At 42.3% G+C, this 19,005-nt stretch overlaps 1 protein-coding gene across 6 annotated transcripts in view; it reads right to left on the bottom strand.

Annotated features, from left to right (window-relative positions):
• EXOC1 (exocyst complex component 1) overlaps positions 1–18,625 on the bottom strand; it is a 36,070-nt gene extending 17,445 nt beyond the window's left edge. For 2 of the 6 annotated variants that reach the window (XM_075259449.1, XM_075259440.1), the window contains exons 1-10: positions 18,510–18,625; positions 13,510–13,665; positions 11,572–11,702; positions 10,513–10,672; positions 9,303–9,323; positions 8,191–8,375; positions 5,172–5,399; positions 3,537–3,669; positions 3,339–3,448; positions 1,920–1,973 (exon numbers count right to left, since the gene is read on the bottom strand). In XM_075259449.1, the coding sequence (XP_075115550.1) occupies positions 1,920–1,973; positions 3,339–3,448; positions 3,537–3,669; positions 5,172–5,399; positions 8,191–8,375; positions 9,303–9,323; positions 10,513–10,672; positions 11,572–11,702; positions 13,510–13,633 (1,146 nt within the window). In that variant the 5' untranslated portion in view covers positions 13,634–13,665; positions 18,510–18,625. The remainder of the gene's footprint in view (positions 1–1,919; positions 1,974–3,338; positions 3,449–3,536; positions 3,670–5,171; positions 5,400–8,190; positions 8,376–9,302; positions 9,324–10,512; positions 10,673–11,571; positions 11,703–13,509; positions 13,666–18,509) is intronic. The other 4 variants (XM_075259476.1, XM_075259458.1, XM_075259485.1 and 1 more) reach the window with 2 other exon arrangements.
• Positions 18,626–19,005: the final 380 nt, after the last annotated feature.

Genomic DNA, 19,005 nt, shown 5'->3' on the forward strand with positions numbered 1-19,005 from the left:
TTGTCCATAACCACAGTGGAGGGGGGCGAAGACACCATGGTGCCCCAAGTCAAAATTATAACAAAACTTTTTCCCAAGAGCCCCAATCCCTCTTCAGCAAAAAGCAGGGCTAATGAAGTCGGTAGGCCAAACCACTGACTCCATGTTCCCACAGCCTGACTGGTGCCAAATGGTCTTGGCACCATTTGCAAATATTCAGTTGCAATGGGTTTGGTCACAATCTGCAGAATTGCAGCCTACACAGCATTTCATGGGTCATAGCTGACAGATGGGATATGTGAGATTATGTGAGCTATGTGAAGAGCGGAAATCTTTAGCACATCGGTCATTGAAAATACCAGATTTACAACTTTCTTACAGAAGTTACTAAAAGTGCACAAACCCACTAGAGGCAATATACATTATTTTGTTGTGTTGTTCATTAAACACAAAGCGATTCCAAGAAGACAAGTCAGGAGGTCACAGATTGTTGTCTATTATTCACCGCAAACACAAAAAAGATGAATGCATAGTGAACGGAGAAAAAGGTTAATATCCTATTTCCTGCCTCATCTAATGCTTCTTGTTAGGAAACTTCGCAGGCACGTGGTTAATATTCTAATTATAGCAACAAAGCAAAAAGACAAGGGCTATACAGAGTATACAAGTCTTGTTCTTATGGGCTGACGGTCACATTCTACCATGGCTGCTAAGACAAAAAAAAAATCACAATCCCAAACTTTAAAGCCAAGCAGCCATCAGTCCAAAGCACATAATAAACGAATCGGTTGACATACCCTTAAAGGGAGTCTGTGAAGTCCAACATGCCTCCTAAATCAATAATTGTGTTTTGTAGGGACTTCCAATGGAGCAGAATCATACCTTTAAAACCACAAGCCAGTGAAGCAATGCAGAGATCATCTTTTTATATATTTGTCTGCAAGTGCACTGGGGGCAGGGCCTGATTTGTCAGATTTACAGACAGATAATGTGATGCAGACAGAGGCTGAAAATGTCAATCACAGCTAAAGGAGAGATACTAGGCACCGATTCCAATAAAGAGCTGGAGCCAGCTGGCTGTAAACAAATCTGCTAAACTAAACTCCGCCCCCAATGCACTTGCCGGCTGATTTGCATGTCCATAAAAAATTTGCTTTTCTTCATCAGGTATACCTCTACTGCTATTAAAGGTCCCTGTACAGCACTATTATTGGTTTGAGAGGCATTTTGGACAGGACAGACTCCCTTTTAAGTCTCGTTTGACATAAAATATATAGTATTGTTAAAAACTGGACATTAACTTTAAGTGCAAGGATGCATGTTTGGATTTATTAATGCGGTTTTTGAAGCCAAAACTACATGTAGATCATAAAGGGAGGGAACCTATAAATGCATAGATGAATACTTCTCTTTTTTCAATCTTCTGTGACTGAAGACTGGATGTAGGCAAAGGAGAACTGTCAAAGTAAGTGTGAACTGCAGTGATCCAGCAATCTTCCCATGTAAGTTAGGCTCTATTCACTTCATGTTAGAACCCCACAATTGGAGACTACATGGGAAGAGCAACCAGTATATACACCAAGCTTACAGGGCTCCAAAAGATTGTCCATTTGATATATAGTTGCACATTTTTAATGGTATAGAAAAGCATCATAGCCATGATTTTCGTTACATAGGCATTCTGCCAAAAAAACAAACAAAAAAAAAAAACCTTTTCAGATCTATGGAACCTTGAAAACCCTAGTGGCCAAGTATTTGTAGATTTACCAGGCTCTCAAGCTAACCTTATGCAAACTAAACCAATGGTCACACTTCAGAAAACGGCAATCCAACAAGGGTTTAGTAGTTAGTAGCAAAAGGACAGTCTCCGTTCATCAAACAACCAGCAATACAAGAGCATGACAAGAGCATGGCTTCACAACCGCACTCTGCGTACTCACTGCCATAGAGAGATAGTAGGACCTGCTATACAAGTGAGGAAACATCTGAGTAAACTAGTGGAAGATAAAAATGTAGAGAAAACCAGCTTAGACATAGAAAGTGGGGAAAAAAATTTGGACAAGTTCAAAAAACCTATTGAGGGAAAGGAAAGATAAATGACAGATTATTATTATATAAAGAAAATGATCTGTAATCCATAACTATTAGAATATTGTAGCTAGAGTCAGATCTTTAGGGTAAATCATTATACCCAGCAGTGAACTGGAAGCTTGAGCAGAAACACCACTGTTAAGCAGTGCGCAGTCTATTGACATAGCGGGGCCTATACTAATCTCTTTAAAGGGGTTCTCTGAGAGTTGTTTAAAAAAAAAAAAAAAAAAATAATAATAATAATAATAATAATAATAATGATAAAAAAAAAACAATATCAGAGGACTGAAAGATGTCTGCATACCCTTAGTAAGAAGCAGGAACTCATTTTGTGCACTGAAGTATGATTAAAAAAAACAAAATGGCCACCTCTGTGAAAAAAACCCCATTCTAGAATGTCACTAAGACAACTTCTCTGCTGTGGAAATGGGCAGAGCTTAAAGAGATTGTGCCATTTTGGATACTGTTTCCCTAGCCACAGGATATGTGTCCAATCACTGGGGGCGTGCTTGAGCTGCTCTGCAACCCTCAAACAGCTGATCATCTGGGGTCTGGCTATCAACTCCCCAATGATCAAATATTTGTGGTCCATCCTAAGCATAGGCCAATGAATTAAAAAATTCTGGACAGCCCTTTTAAGTACTTTGTCCAATCCAGCAGCTAGTTACATTTTAGGATGGGTTTTATAGTACTGGAAGCCATTTTACTTATCACAATCATATCCCTATAGGAAAATCATGCCTTTGGTGCATTCTTGCTATCTTTGGGAAAGCTAGCTCTTGCCTCAAACTAGTCATAAAAAGTAAAGGCATATGCTATAGCAATACAGTACCACTTTCGGTGATGGGTAGAACTGTTTCCAAAAATTTCTCTCTTGTGTTAACCATACACATAGGTACTGGCCAACCATTGTTTGGCTGACAGCTATCATTGCCAAGGAATACTTGTATACCAAACAGTAGAGGGGAAGAAACTTCACTGCCAAACACCTCTAGCAGCAGTCTAACTTCACCCCATCATATACCGCCAAGAAAGAATTAGAAGACTGAACCTGTCAAAAATTGGTGGGTTCAGACGACTATCATCTAATTCAGTTTGGGAGCTAATGTAGAGAACAGATCTGTAGAAATATAGTATAATGGTGACCATTAGTAGTAATGTTTTTGATGCTAATAATCTACTATACATTGTCAATGAATATGGCTTTCTATTATAACTATAAATCACTTTCCAACCCTCTATACAGATATAATACAATAATGGAGTACCTGTTGGACAAACACATTGTTCAAGTGGCTGGCTAGTCTTCGAGCAAATTGCTCCCGGAGGTCTCTGAACATCTGCTGCTGCTGCTTGACAGCATGGAGCATGGCGTGTCCTATGCAAAGCCAACAGATCAACCAGTCACATCACATGGTCTATACCAAAGCAATAACGTTCCTGTATATCATACACCAAATGCATACCTGGTTGGAGCGTGACATTCATACACTGCAGAAGCGCCTCTGCTGCATTCGTGCAGGCCTCAATCCCACGAGATGAAGAAAGATCAGCCTCCTGGAGGGCTTTAATGTGACCCTTAGATAAGTCCATATGATTCTGAAACATAGCAGAAAACATTTGCTCACCTTCCTATATGACTATAGCATCATAATGTATACTGAAAAAAATTCATAAAAATGTAGAGTATAAAAAATGGAACTACAAGAAAAGATTCTCTAAATATCAGTTGTTTTACATCCGCACAAACCTATATTTGTATTTTACAGTTCTGTCCATATACACTACGATACTGTTGTATATTATAATAGTTAGACCCTGTTCTTATCATATTTGTGACATAAATCTAGTGGGTATGATAGGAAAAGTTCCCAGTGTACATGTACATTAATCCAAAAGAGGCCAAATGTGTGTACTTTTGGTCTCTGTTGGGATGGAATACATTGATATACTGTAAAATAAATAGGGTATGGAGTAGTGTACAAGATTAGATTTTTCTATAGAAAGGTTTACAGTAAGAAAACGGGACAATGTATACCATATTACTATACAGTGGAATATGTTGCAGCTATACATAAGGCAACCACTTTACAGAGCTAGAAATACACCTGAAGCAAGTTATTGTTTCTCTTTCCCTATGGCCCCTGGCCCATGAATAGCTGGTAAAGGAACCAATTTGTCTCCTAAGTCCTCGGTGTCACTGTTGTCATTACTGTACTACAACTAAATAATCTGCATTAGACACAGTTCACATACACAAACACACATACAACGTGACTATTAGTGTACTACATGTAGTGTCTAAGTAAGAAAATGCTGATGTTGGAGCACGATGAACTTAAAGGCTTTGTACCATTACAGACACCCCTCTTCACAGGATAGGGGATAAGTGTCACATCATTGGGGGTTTGACCACTGGGACCAAGACCGAGAAGGAAAATGGGAGCTCGAAAGTCCCCCTGCATGCTCCCTGTGAATGTAACATGGCCAGTGCTCCATTCACTTTTATGGGGCTTCTGGGACTGCAATCTCCAGCGGCCACATTGAGGTGAATGGTGTGCCAGTGCTATGGGGCTGCTGGGACTGTCATCTTTGGAGGTGACTTCAGCCCCATAGAAATTAAATAAGGCTGTAGCGGACTTTGGGGCCCCTTGTTCTTCTGACTGCTGGGGGATCTTTAAAGGCCAAAACAAGAATGCTACTTATAACGTATAAGATACTGTTCACTGTGCTGTGGTTTCTGTCATGAACACAACTATAGTCAGAGAAGCTGCAGGGTAGGGGGTAGGACCTCCCCTATGAAGCGGTTCACAGGCCTATTGAATGGTTGTACTTACAACCACTGAAGGTGAGGAGCTTTCATACTTATCTCCTACTTTCCCATACGGCACTTCACAATATGCAGCTCGGTGCTGTTCTTTGCTTTTTTTATTTACATGAACACAACTATGATTCACTGGCCAATCTGTCAGATAATGGACACAAGCAGCAAGTGGCAGACCTCACTGACTTGTAATGGGGTTCTCTTGGCAGGTAAATAGTGCAGAATATAGCTCTATACAAAAATAATACTCTCCGTCTTTATTTATAAAGGTACTTACAACAAGAAACTCGATTTCCCCCAGCAGGGTCTCACTGTTGGCTTTACTGAGCTCAATGAGGTGGTTACTTTCAGAGATGTGATCCATCTGCTCCTTCACGCTCTGAAGCATCTCCTCATAGCTGCTCAACTTCCCTTCAATCTGGTCCACCTCCTTCAGAGCCTCATCCAGCAGCTTCATCAGGATGTTCACTTGTTTCTCTGAGGCCATGATGGACTGGATATTTGCCTGAAAGGTAAGGATTATATACATGTATTATGTTACATCATCTTTATAAAGACTGTTTGAAGAGGATATGTTATAGGATAGCCAAACGTCATATAGTAATGAAATATAGTATAACTGGGAATAGGAAATGCAGATCCCTCCATAAACACTGGACCACATTAACTGGCACTAGCTATGCAAATGGTAGGTCTTGGTTTATCACCCAGTGTTTATGCACCTCCTCCTGCCCCTTGGTCCTATTTTGTTGGACTCCAGAATTAAAACCAAGAAATATTCTGTGTCCCCCCCCCCCTAGGAGATCACATCCCCCTCCTTCTCCTCATTGACCTGTATCTGGCAGTAAGACAACTGGCTACAGAAGGAGCCTCCCTTTCTGCTGTAGGACACAAGGATCGCACCAACCTGTGACCAAGGGTCGACTCCTCTGTTGCTCTCCAGCCACAAATAAAGAAATTAATCCTCAGATCAGAAAAAAATTAAAGGAGTTGTCCAGGCTATTTTTTTTTTTTTTATTAATCAGACCAGGGTTGGTGAAAATAATAAAATAATATACCACACTCATCTGTTGCTGGTCCTCCGGTACCTCCCAGAGTGGTCCAGTCCTGCAGCGCCACTGTTTTCTTCCGCCAGAAGTCCCCGCTGCACGTGACCGCACAGGACGTCACAGTCACCGAGGAAATCCACTGCAAGAAGACAGCCGAGCAGCAGGACTGGACTGCGCTTGGAGGACACCGAAGAACCAGGGACATTTTTTTCTTTTCTTTTTTTACCTCCACTGACCTAATTAAAAATTAAAACTTAAGCCTGGACAACCTCTTCAACCCTTGTGTTCTCTAAGAAGTAGTCCATGACCAGCGTGGATGCAGACTAGTATGTTGCGCACTGTTTACTATTATTTTGCATCACTTAAAGCAATGTGCACTGTGCCTTTAAAAGAGGGTAATACTTTTAAAAGGGTTTCCAGGCTTATAAAATGGATCCATTAGATTGGTTATCAACCAAAGATTGACCTGTTCCCCCACAGATCAGATGTCTGAAGTGACAGAGGAGCTCAGTGATCCCACATTTGCTTAAAAAGCCATGTGACGTCAATTTCTTCCGTTATATGACCTGTTTGCAGTTCAGTCCCATTCAAGTAGAATAGAGCAAAGCTACAATAACAAGTACAGCCACTGTTCAATAAACAAGGTCCTTGGTTTTCAGTGTTCTTCAAAAAGCTGATCCATAGGGTCCCAGGTGTCAGACCCCTGCCAATCTTCAATTGATGATTTATTCTATGTCTTGAATACCCTTTTAACATTTATATGGGAGTTACATTTCCCCGTGACTCTTTCTAGAAGTTGGTTACAGCTAAAGAAATAAGTAGCCACTGCCTTAGTTCAGAGAGAAGTTGTGAGCTCAGCATTTTGTGGTAGTAAGGGGACCTGGTATTAGACTGGGGTCACCTTAGAACAGCCATTAGAGGTAGTCTGCCATTGAGGCAGACTAAAGAGCAAATGCCACTCCTGTACTCTGAGCACATAAAAGGACCCTGTAACTAAGAGTGAGCCTCCATCTTGACTGGAAACGTAACTGTTGGGAATCTGAAGAAGAAAGTTCCATGAACTACCAGTGTTAACTGTTACAGGGTCTTTTGTGTATTCATAACATACACTACACCATTACTTATTGTATCATACGATAACCAATACATCCTCCCCTTTCACTGCAATGCCCCGATGTGTTGCCATATGCGATCAGCTTCTGTTTACTAGTATGATTACCGTATATAATCCAGTATAAGGCAACTTTTTCAGCACAGTTTTTATGCTGAAAAAGCCCCCCTTGGCTTATACTCGAGTCAAGCGAAATGTGCATTTAAAAAACCCCCCAACCAAACAGTGTCTTTATCCCACACAGCGCCGCAGCAGCACAGTCGGCAAGACACGGCTCTGAAGGCAGCGAGATCGTGAACACCTCCTGCATGAAAGCAGCTTGACTACATCTTCTCAGTGCGCTGCTGCCTTCAGCAGAGAAGACGCTCTGGAAACATCTTGAGGCGGCCCTGGAGACAGCGCTGCTTCACCACTCACCTATTGACAGCAGTGCTGCTCCAGCGGCCACCCACAGTCAGCAACGGGCCTCCGCTCCCTTGCTCTCCAGACCCTGCTTCCCCCACCGCTCCATCAAACGCCAGGTGATGTTGCCACATAAGCTCAGGCCCGCACCCGACGTGTGCCTGCATTCATGGCCTGCTAGCAGAAGTAAGTACACTTCTGCAGTTTGAAATTAATAGTAAGAGTGATTTTTCAAGTATTTGTAACAGATTGATGGGGGGGGGGGGGGGGGTGCAGTAGTTGCTGAGGAAGGGGGAATTCAGCCAGACTGAATATAGGGTATCTGCAGTGCTCCTGTTCCGTCGGGACAGGGTTAATAAGAGCACTATAGGATACCCTATATTCAGGCAGGCTGAATTCCAAGTGGGGGGAAATAACCCGTCCTTAAGCTCAGGGAAGGGGCAGACAGACAACCAAAACACCCCCTCCCCTTCCTTAGCACCCAGCAACTATTGCACCCAAAAACTCCTGCCACCCTACCTATTCCGTCGGTTTTATTGGTGTTTATTTTAATTTTTAAAATTTTCCAGTAGCTGTTGCATTTCCCCCCCTCGGTTCATACTCGAGTAAATAGGTTTTCACATTTTTGTGGTAAAATTAGGAGCCTCGGCTTATATTCAGGTCAGCTTATACTTGAGTATATACCGTAATTTCTAAGTTTAGAGTTTCTTTAACATAAAAATCATATGTCTTACCCCATCCAAAACCTGAAGCTCCCTGGATAACTTTTCTGCAAAGGCTTCAGCATTGGAAATGGCATATTCACAACCCTCCATCATGAACTCAATGTCCTGCTTCTCGCGAGTATTTAGCTCCTGGTACTCGGCTGCTTCCTCTTCTCCACCAGCCACACTCTGATTCTCTCCACTGGGAACTGATTCTTTAAATATACAAAAAAAAAAAAGAAAATGAGAAATAAACCAAAGTTTTAAACAGTCTTAAACTGCGGCAGATTTGTCATAGTGCTTAATGCTGTTTTGATAAATCTGGCGTATGTTTAGACCGCGTAGTCTAACTTTACACCACTTATTATACACCTTAGATTACAAAATAAAATATTCCAATACTTGTGTGCATTTTTTTGGCCAACTTAGGTCACGTCCACTTTCTGATAAACCACATCACTATCTTGTAACCCGCTCCCCTTTTTATGCAAGTTGCAAATGATGTCTAAAATTATTTTTATCACAAATTATGCCAAGATTCTGAGGCATTTGGTTTAAATCTCCCTCAATGTGTCAATGCTTTTTTTGTATGAAACGGGAATACAAGATTTCAACTAAAATCCCTTTTATGCTGGGGATATGCAGCCTAGTTCTATTGGCAGATGCAGTGAACCAACGTTACCACAAAGATTTTCCAGTATGGAGTTGGTGGGACATCTGTTGATACAATGCCCATTCTATTAGAGCAGTGAGATAAAACTACAACTAAGGGCTCGTTCACATCTGCGTTGCCCTCTCCGTTATGCAGGTTTCCGTTTCCTGCATAAAACAGAGTAGGATATGGAAACCTGCAGGAGGCTTTCTCACCCATTCATTTGAATGGGTGAGAAAGCTGTCCGGCCGTGAGCGGCAGTGAGCGTTTTGCGCTCTCCGCCGTGAATGTACTGAAGGCCTACAAACCCCCCCTCCTCTATTCTTCATACTGCTAGGATCACCACCTTTGTGGCCCAGAGTTGCCACAAAGATAAGATTCATCGCTCTCACTTAGAAATGCAGGTCATAAGAATGTTTTAAAAAAGTTTACAAAACACCAGACATAAGTTATCTGACAGAGCAGTAGAGAAGTAAGTCAGATCACCCACCTTCAGAAACTTTAGGCAGTTCTGGAGAGTAATAAGTATGGGAAAAAAAGAGCAGAGGACAGTAAGCAAAGGAGTATTATAGCAAGACAGATGTAGATTGAACTCAGACATATATATAAAAACACAATACGACATCCATTGGAAAAGTCACGCTATGAAATAACCAAAGCATAGAAACATTAAAGGAGGTATATTACTTATGGACAAAAACATTCCTCTTAAAGGGGTTATGGCACCAAGTAGTTATCCTCAATCCAAAGGATAGAAGAGAAATACTAGATTGGTGGTGTCTCACTGTTGAGACCCCCACTCATCCTGAAAATGGGAATGCCAGAGATAGAAGAATGCTTTACTCCAGCGCTCTCATTGAAGTTAATGGGAGAGCCGTCCACAAAGTGACACATCCACATTCAGCCTGGCTTCGGTTAGCCTGAATGCGCAACAGGGATAACACACCTCCCTCCCCGTTCCCAGGATCAGTGAGGGTCTCAGTGTTGAGACCCCTTACGATCAAGTATTTATCTTCTATCCTAGTGATAGATGATAAATACTTTTCGGGGCATAACCCCTTTAATTTAATAGAGAATGCTACAGACAAATCACAAACAAATGCAAATGCCGGTAGCTTTGCACATGCTGACAATCTTCAAAAAATTGGAATATTACTGTATTAGTTTGTATTCACGTCTATCTCCATTGACATTTCATTTTTTCTGTTTCATTATAGAAAAAGAATAGTGGAAACTCCGACAAGGGTGGAATTGTCATATGACAAACACAAATGAGTCGCCATGGTCCCCATAGGCTGTAATGGGGTTCTGGTGTCGTTTTGCATGCAGGACACAGTGAGAACATAGCCTTATCTAATTTAATCTATTATCCATGGTTACAGCAGACAATGGGCACCTATAATGTATGAAAACTGCTGCAAAGTTTGCCACTGAATTCTGTGCTGAGAAATTTTACTTAGCTAAAGAAAGTGTGTGAGTTGTCAAATTGTACATCAATTTCTCTATCTATCCAGCTCTCAAAAGACAATAATCTGGTTGAGAAAAGATATCCGATCATTGTCAAAAAAGGAGTGACCCTTCTCATGCAACAAACCTTATATTGCCTTTACATTGCAGACAGTTCTCCTCTTTTAATTTCTACTTACACAGTTGAATGAAAAGTCTATTCCCCTTACCATGATCGAGCCCTTAGGACATACCTTCCAGAAGCTGGGAACTGACATTTGCAAAGTCGATTTTCTTCCTTAGATATCGCTGGTTCAGCTTCCACAGGCAGGAAATAAAAGCATTCTTTTCAGCGGGGCTGCTGGCCACCCACTTGTAGATTTTGTCAAAATGGAGGTCAAAATCTGGACTTTCCTGCAACATAATACATTTAAATTAGACAAGGCCAAGAATGTGCCCTTATACTAGTATTCAAGACCAGTATTTTAAAGGGACTGGTCTGGACCAGTCCTGTCTACCACGGATTGTATCCGATCCTGCAGTTTACTTGAATGAGGATGAGTTGCAATACAAGATATAAGTAAGGCCCAAAGGATTTTTCACTTATTGCACATTCTCAATATAGAAAACAGTTTAAGCCACAGGGCTGGTAGCAGTTAGTAGAAATATACCAGTAAGGATTGATAATCCCTGTACAACCCCATTATTATCCTAGGAGATAAGTGACACCAGAAGTGTCTGGAGACGATGCACTTACCATCTCCACTCTCATAAAGCAACATTTCTTTCTGAATACAGAGGTAGCGAAGGTCAGGAATGTAGAAACAAGTCTGTGTGCCAATGCCACTAAACAGCTAGAGGCTTGTAGGGAACTATTAGGCCATATTTAGATGTGACAGCAGTGCATTAAGCACCATAAACTGGATGAACAAGACTTTGGTGAGATGTAGAAGAAAGTAAAACAGGAAGGAGCAAGAAAACTACTTAGGCTGACACAACTCCTGTGGGATTACAATCACTCAGCTTTCTTAGGCTCTCTGAACCTTTGTCTGAGGGATCGCCAAGCTTTCCTATATTTCCTTTTTTAAGCACTGTTCTTGCCATCAAACATATTGGAGCCCTGAAGGACACCATTAAAGCCATAGGAGATACTGACCATCCTGACACATTGTAGGAGATATACATCATAGTGGGCTTGGCTTTGTCATAAATAGAAATTATGATACTATTGTGAACAGGGCCATGTCACCATTAACAAAATAATGGGAAATAAAGCACACAAACTGGAAATTGTTTTATTATACAAAACTTACTTTAAGTGCATCTTTGGCATCCACCATAGACAGGTCTTTGAGTAGCCATGCAGTCTGTGTTTTGTAGAAGTCTCCCTTATCAGACTTCTTCACCTTCACCACTCTGACGTGTGCAGGCCATTCTGTCGTCACTATGAGAAGAGAGCTGGTCATTAGTTACATAATGAAACACATGGACACAGATTTACTAATAGTGAGACAGTGTAAACTTAAAAGGGGTTGTCCCATGACAAGGATCCTATCTATACTGCTGGTTAATGTGGATGTAAGACTTTTCCTAAATACACTGCTTCAGCAAAACTGCTTTGTTTGTCCACTATATTACTTTATTCAATTCATTGTTGACACAGCCCTTGACTTATCTGCTCAAAAGTCAAGTGATGTATCTGCTGCTCTCAGGGGGAGGGAGGAGGGGCAGGGAGCGAGCCTGTGTTTCTAGCTATTCCTGTGTCTACACCACATGTCCTAGGTCTTGCACTCAGATAGGGGAGAGGAGCTGCTTACATTTCTTCTGTTCTCCCAGTTATCAGGCTAGCTAACTCATTTGTGTTCATTATGGCAGAGACAGGAAGTCTCTGTATGTAACAAAGAATGGAGTTGCTGCTGCCTGTACTTCATAGTCCAATATGGGTGGGCAGAGCTACACACTAATTTGGGGGCGGAGCTAAATGGCAGGTTGCATGTGAAACTACACCCACCAAATGATGCAAGAAACCAGGAAGAAAGAAGATTTTACAGCAGTGAAGACTGGTGAGTATGCGACGTGGGAATACCCCTTTAAAGACAGGCAGTCTGAAAAGAATCCGGATCTATCACAATCACTGATGCTGGATGATAAATCTGGTGTGTCTTTAGACTGTCTAGTCTAAATTTATACCACTTTTGCGCTGACTTGGTTTGAGCTAGAAATTTACGACTGAATGTTGGAACATCTAGGACGTGAACCCTTTGTCTGAGAATCCATACCCACACATGACAAGTCCAAAAATGTAAGCCCATCTAGATGTGCCAGGGTCTAGTCATAACCACAATAGTGATGCAGAAAACCAAAATCTCTTTGAAAGTTTAGTTGCAATATTTGTACAATCTTCAGATAATGCAGTGGTTCAGTATACCAAGGTTTGGAAGTAGTTAAGACCTTCTTGAATATACGGTAGCATACCGTGTTTTCCCGAAAATAAGACAGTGTCTTATATTAAATTGTTGCCCTAAATATAGGACCTGTCTTATTTTCGGGGGTGCCTTATTACAACCGGCAGTCATGCCGGCACTTCCTTAGTGGAGCGTCAGCATGACTGCCGGTTGTAGGTAGTGTAGTGTAGGGGAGGGGGAAGGTATCATACTTACCTTTCCTTTCTTCCTAGCAGCGCTGGTGCTGCTGTTCATCCTGGAAGTGGTGAGCAGGGCTTAGCTAGGCTTCGGGGAGAGGGGCTTAGCGAGGATTCGGGGGGACGGGGCTTAGCGGAGCTTTGCCAGCTCCACTTCACTGACACAGCAGCCGTGCTCTGTGCTCCGTGTGCACAGCAAAGCCGGCAGCTGCCTCTTCTGTATGGCAGCTGCTGTCTCTACCTCAGGGATGAGCTGGGAGAGCCCATCCTACAACAGCAGAGGCAGCAGCTGGCTTTGCTGTGCACACGGAGCACAGAGCATGGCTGCTGTGTCAGTGAAGTGGAGCTTGCAAAGCTCCGCTAAGCTCCGCCCCCGAAACCTCCGCTAAGCCCCGCCCCCCGAAACCCTGCACACCACTGCCGGGCATGCCTTTTTTTCGGGGGATGCCTTATATTAGGCAATTCAACAGAAACCCCCGCATGCCTTACTTTCAGGGGGTGTCATACTTTCGGGGAAACACGGTATTATATATTTCTGCATTCAATAGAATGTAGAATTATTTACCCTTTCATTCCTGTAGAGTCTCAGCTCAGATTAGAGTCCACTTACCAGTGGCACACAGAAAGCAGTTCTTCTTCTTCTTCCCAGCCTTACAGACATTGACAATACTTAGAAGACGCTCATCATTAGGGGTAAATATGTCCCTCTGCAGGGCATGTTTTATGGCAGTCATCTTCCTGGAGCTGAATTTACATCGATGTCACCCTGGAAAGACAAGAGTCTAATTACATTGAGGATGAAAACCTAAAGACTAAAAGAGCCTATGAAACTATATGTTGTTGCATAAAGATGGATCTGAACGTGCAGAGGAATAGAGAGAATAGAGGTGGAATTAGTGAGCGATTAATGGATCACTGTGAACCAAACAGATCGATACAGTAACAATACAGTCAACAATTACAAAAAAAAGTCACAACTTTTGACAAAAGTGACAAGACAGTTTTGAGACGTGACAATTGTAATGTCACATGGGAATGCAGGGAGCAAAAGAGAAATTTCATTTTGAAAAATGTCTCGGTACACTCCTATTTCTACGATTATGTTCACATCACACAGAATAAATGGTGTTAATCGAGCTTTAGGCCTGTAATTTGGTTACATTTTTAGCATCCCTATAACAACAGCAAGTCCTAATCTGACCACAGGTCTAAAGACCTGATAATATGACCACAGGAACACTAGCGTAACTACAGGAGTCACAGTAGTTGCGGTAGGAACCGGGCCCAGAAAGCACTGGGGGTCCAGAGGTCACCCCTACTACACTAAGGATGAAACTTGAAGCCATCTTCTATTCATAGAATAGGTTACAAGTTTATGATTAGTGGGAGTTCAACCACTTAGACCCCATTGATCCTGAAAATGAGGTTCCCGTGCTCCAGTCCAATCATTCTCTATGAGAGCACCAGGGCACATGATCAGCCTACTGCTCCCATAGAGAATGAAAGGAGCCACAAGGTACATAATAATATAATAATAATAATACATTTTATTTATATAGCGCCAACATATTCCGCAGCGCTGTACAATTTGTAGGGTTAAAATACAGACAGATACATAACAAAGAGAATCATTTCACACAATGGGACTGAGGGCCCTGCTCGCAAGAGCTTACAGTCTATGAGGTAGAGGGGGTGACACAAGAGGTAGCAGGGGCGGCATTACTTATACAGGGGTCAGACACTTCTGTAATAGAGGTGACGGTTATTACACAAACATAAAACTTTATGAGCCGTCACCAGTCGTGTCCTGTAACATGTGGATGGAGCTTGGACCTATAAAGTTATCCTGAGATGACATCATATCATGTGGGGTAATGTGGGAGCGGGGACAGAGGACGGTTAAGGGTTTACGTTAGACATTGTGATAGGCTTGTCTGAAAAGATGCGTCTTTAGTTTGCGTTTGAAACTGTAGAAATTGGGAGTTAATCTGATTGTCCGGGGTAGAGCATTCCAGAGAAGTGGTGCAGCTCGGGAGAAGTCTTGTATACGAGCATGGGAGGTTCTGATAATAGAGGATGTAAGTGTTAGGTCATTGAGTGAGCGGAGAGCACGGGTTGGGCGGTAGACAGAGATGAGGGAGGAAATGTAGGGAGGTGCGGCATTATGGAGAGCCTTGTGGATGAGTGTGATAACTTTATATTTTATTCTATATTGAATAGGCAGCCAATGTAGCGACTGGCACAGACCAGAGGCATCACTGTAGCGTCTAGCCTGATAGATGAGCCTGGCCGCTGCATTCAGAATAGATTGTAGAGGGGAGAGTTTAGTGAGGGGAAGACCGATTAGTAAGGAGTTACAGTAGTCAAGGCGAGAATGAATCAGAGAGACAATAAGTGTCTTTAGTGTATCTCTGGTAAGGAAAGGGCGTATTCTGGAGATGTTTTTGAGGTGGAGGTGACATGAACGTGCAAGTGATTCAACATGAGGGGTGAAGGAAAGGTCTGCGTCAAACATAACCCCAAGGCAGCGGGCCTGCTGCCTAGGAGTTATAGTAAGGCCTGAGACTGCAATGGATATATCAGGGACAGATCTATTAGATGGTGGAAACAGTAGTAGTTCAGTCTTGGAGAGATTTAGTTTCAGATAGAGAGAGGACATGATATTTGAGACAGCAGAGAGACAGTCACTGGTGTTCTGTATGAGTGCAGGGGTGATGTCACGGGAAGATGTGTATAATTGGGTGTCATCAGCATAAAGATGGTACCTGAAGCCAAATCTGGCAATGGTTTGTCCAATGGGGGCTGTGTAGAGAGAGAAGAGCAGGGGGCCTAGGACCGAGCCCTGAGGAACCCCAACAGCAAGGGAAAGAGGGGAGGAAACAGAGCCCGCAAATGATACACTGAAGGTGCGATCTGAGAGATAAGAGGAGAACCAGGAGAGCGCAGTGTCATTGAGACCAACTGAGCGGAGCCTATTGAGGAGGAGATGATGGTCAACAGTGTCAAAAGCTGCAGAGAGGTCCAGAAGAATAAGAAGAGAGAAGTCGCCATTGGATTTAGCCATTAGGAGATCATTGGAGACTTTTGTGAGAGCCGTTTCAGTAGAGTGCAGAGCGCGGAAGCCAGATTGTAAGGGGTCAAGCAGAGAGTTAGCAGAGAGATAGCGGATTAAACGAGAATAGACCAGGCACTCCAAGAGTTTAGAGATGAAAGGGAGGTTAGAGACAGGTCGATAGTTAGCAGCACAGGATGGGTCCAGGGAGGGTTTTTTCAATAGCGGGGTTATAACAGCATGCTTGAAGGAGGATGGTCATGTTTGGCCTGCTGCTCCATCAGGATGAGAGCACTCTTGGGAACAGTGGGGTCCCACCAGTCTGACCACCTACCTATCGGCAAGGGATAACCTCTAAACTTGGTATAACTTCTTTAAACATCTTTGATCTCCCTTCTGATTTATTTGATGTCCAGTTGTCTGTGCTTTGTAAATTTACGGACCCTAACCTCTAGTACACTGGAATAAGATTTACGATACACAACCTTCTCCTGTCAAAAAAGAGAAAAGTAACCCTTTATTGGTATAAATAGCAGTTATTCAACATCATATAATTAAGGAGGGGTTCTGAGTCACAAAAGGAAAGATGATTATTATGTGGGTAGAAATCACAGGGGATGTTTGTGTGCACTTTTCTCTCTGCCTTTTTAAAGTGGATTTGGGGATGGAATCCCTGAACGTTGAGCGAGTGCTAGTGTAAATCCAGACTTTTGCGTCCTTTTCACCTGCATATGTCTAAAATGTCAATTTACATGAAAATGGAGCGACAAAGCTGAATAACAGAGAAATATGAGGAAACTGTAGGATCACCTCTACAAGGCACTGGGATAAGGTGTATAACAATTTACTGCGGACAGACTGCCTTTAAGTTTAAAAAAGCTATTTGTAAATGCGATCTAAATTGTAGTAATGGAGCAAGAGATGTGTTCTGATATGTGGCGGCAGCGTGTAGCATTCATTATTTACACGTCTCACCCATACATCTGCTATCCTGGTGTGATGCACAGAAATAGTAGCATCATCTAAATATTCATGTAAAACTCCATTACTAATAGCCCATTATATGCCCCTCAGGGGGCTCAGGGCATCTGGTGGCATCAGTCAACCATTACTGGTCCTCATGGATGTCAACCTGGTATGACAGCACCTCTGCCCTCCACTGTCAGAGCCTGACAAGCCTACAAGAGTAACTGGCCAGACAATCTATATATAGTGTAATGAATGAAAACAGACAGTCACCAGTGGCCAGTTATTGACTATCTATACATAATGCAATGAATGTATACAGAAGACTCAATGGCCAGCTACTGACTCTATATAATGTAATGACTGTATACAGCAGACTCAATGGCTGACTATATACTGACTATATAATGTAATGACTGTATACAGAAACTCAATGGCCAACTACTGACTATATAATGTAATGACTGTATACAGAAGACTCAGTGGCCAGCTACTGACTATATATAATGTAATGACTGTATACAGAAGACTCAGTGGCCAGCTACTGACTATATATAATGTAATGACTGTATACAGAAGACTCAGTGGCCAGCTACTGACTATATATAATGTAATGACTGTATACAGAAGACTCAGTGGCCAGCTACTGACTATATATAATGTAATGACTGTATACAGAAGACTCAATGTCCAGCTACTGACTATATATAATGTAATGACTGTATACAGAAGACTCAGTGGCCAGCTACTGACTATATATAATGCAATGACTGTATACAGAAGACTCAATGTCCAACTACTGACTATATATAATGTAATGACTGTATACAGAAGACTCAATGGCCAACTACTGACTATATATAATGTAATGACTGTATACAGAAGACTCAATGGCCAGCTACTGACTATATATAATGTAATGACTGTATACAGAAGACTCAATGGCCAACTACTGACTATATATAATGTAATGACTGTATACAGAAGACTCAATGGCCAACTACTGACTATATATAATGTAATGACTGTATACAGAAGACTCAATGTCCAGCTACTGACTATATATAATGTAATGACTGTATACAGAAGACTCAGTGGCCAGCTACTGACTATATATAATGTAATGACTGTATACAGAAGACTCAATGGCCAGCTACTGACTATATATAATGTAATGACTGTATACAGAAGACTCAGTGGCCAGCTACTGACTATATATAATGTAATGACTGTATACAGAAGACTCAGTGGCCAGCTACTGACTATATATAATGTAATGACTGTATACAGAAGACTCAATGTCCAACTACTGACTATATATAATGTAATGACTGTATACAGAAGACTCAATGTCCAACTACTGACTATATATAATGTAATGACTGTATACAGAAGACTCTCCTCACTGCACTGGGCTGTGAGTCCTGACTATGCCCCTGTATATGCCACTGTCAGGGCTGCAGTGCTGGGCACACACCGGCACCACAGGCCCCACCAGTATAAACAGTGACAAGCCCAGCCCGGAGCGCAGCCTCCCCCGCACACACAGCACTGCGCTCCCACTGTCCTCTCTGAAGCTGCTCGGCACCCACCAGGAAACACCGAGAGTCCGGAGGCGTCACCGCGCTCTCTTCTCCGCTTTCCTGCCGCTCCCAGTCACCAGGGCCGGGGAAGGGAAGACACAGCGATAGGACTACACCTCCCAGAAAGCCCTTGCGAGAGGAAAAAAAACATTCAAAGCATTGCAACTTTATTAATACACAAGTGCGCAGACAGTGTCACACAGGAGAGGGCAATGTGCTAGGAGCAGAGCGGCTGCATTATGTGTGACTGTGTGTTTTTACTGGGTCGGTAGGGGGCTTTTATACGTTTTTGTAAAGCGTTTTTTTTTCCTATAGATAAAGCCTGTGGAAAAATTTCTGTCAAAACCTCCATACACACCGCATCCTGGATAAAAATGCAGCAAAAAAAGAAGAAAAAATTCAACAACATAAAAACAAAACCCACTGTTTGTAGTTTCCCTATTTCACAGAGATGTTTCCATTTTATTTTAAGCTACAAAAATCACAATTCTCTAGGTAAGGGCAC

This window comes from Leptodactylus fuscus, chromosome 1 (assembly GCF_031893055.1).
Source record: "Leptodactylus fuscus isolate aLepFus1 chromosome 1, aLepFus1.hap2, whole genome shotgun sequence".
Classification (NCBI taxonomy): Eukaryota; Metazoa; Chordata; class Amphibia; order Anura; family Leptodactylidae; genus Leptodactylus; species Leptodactylus fuscus.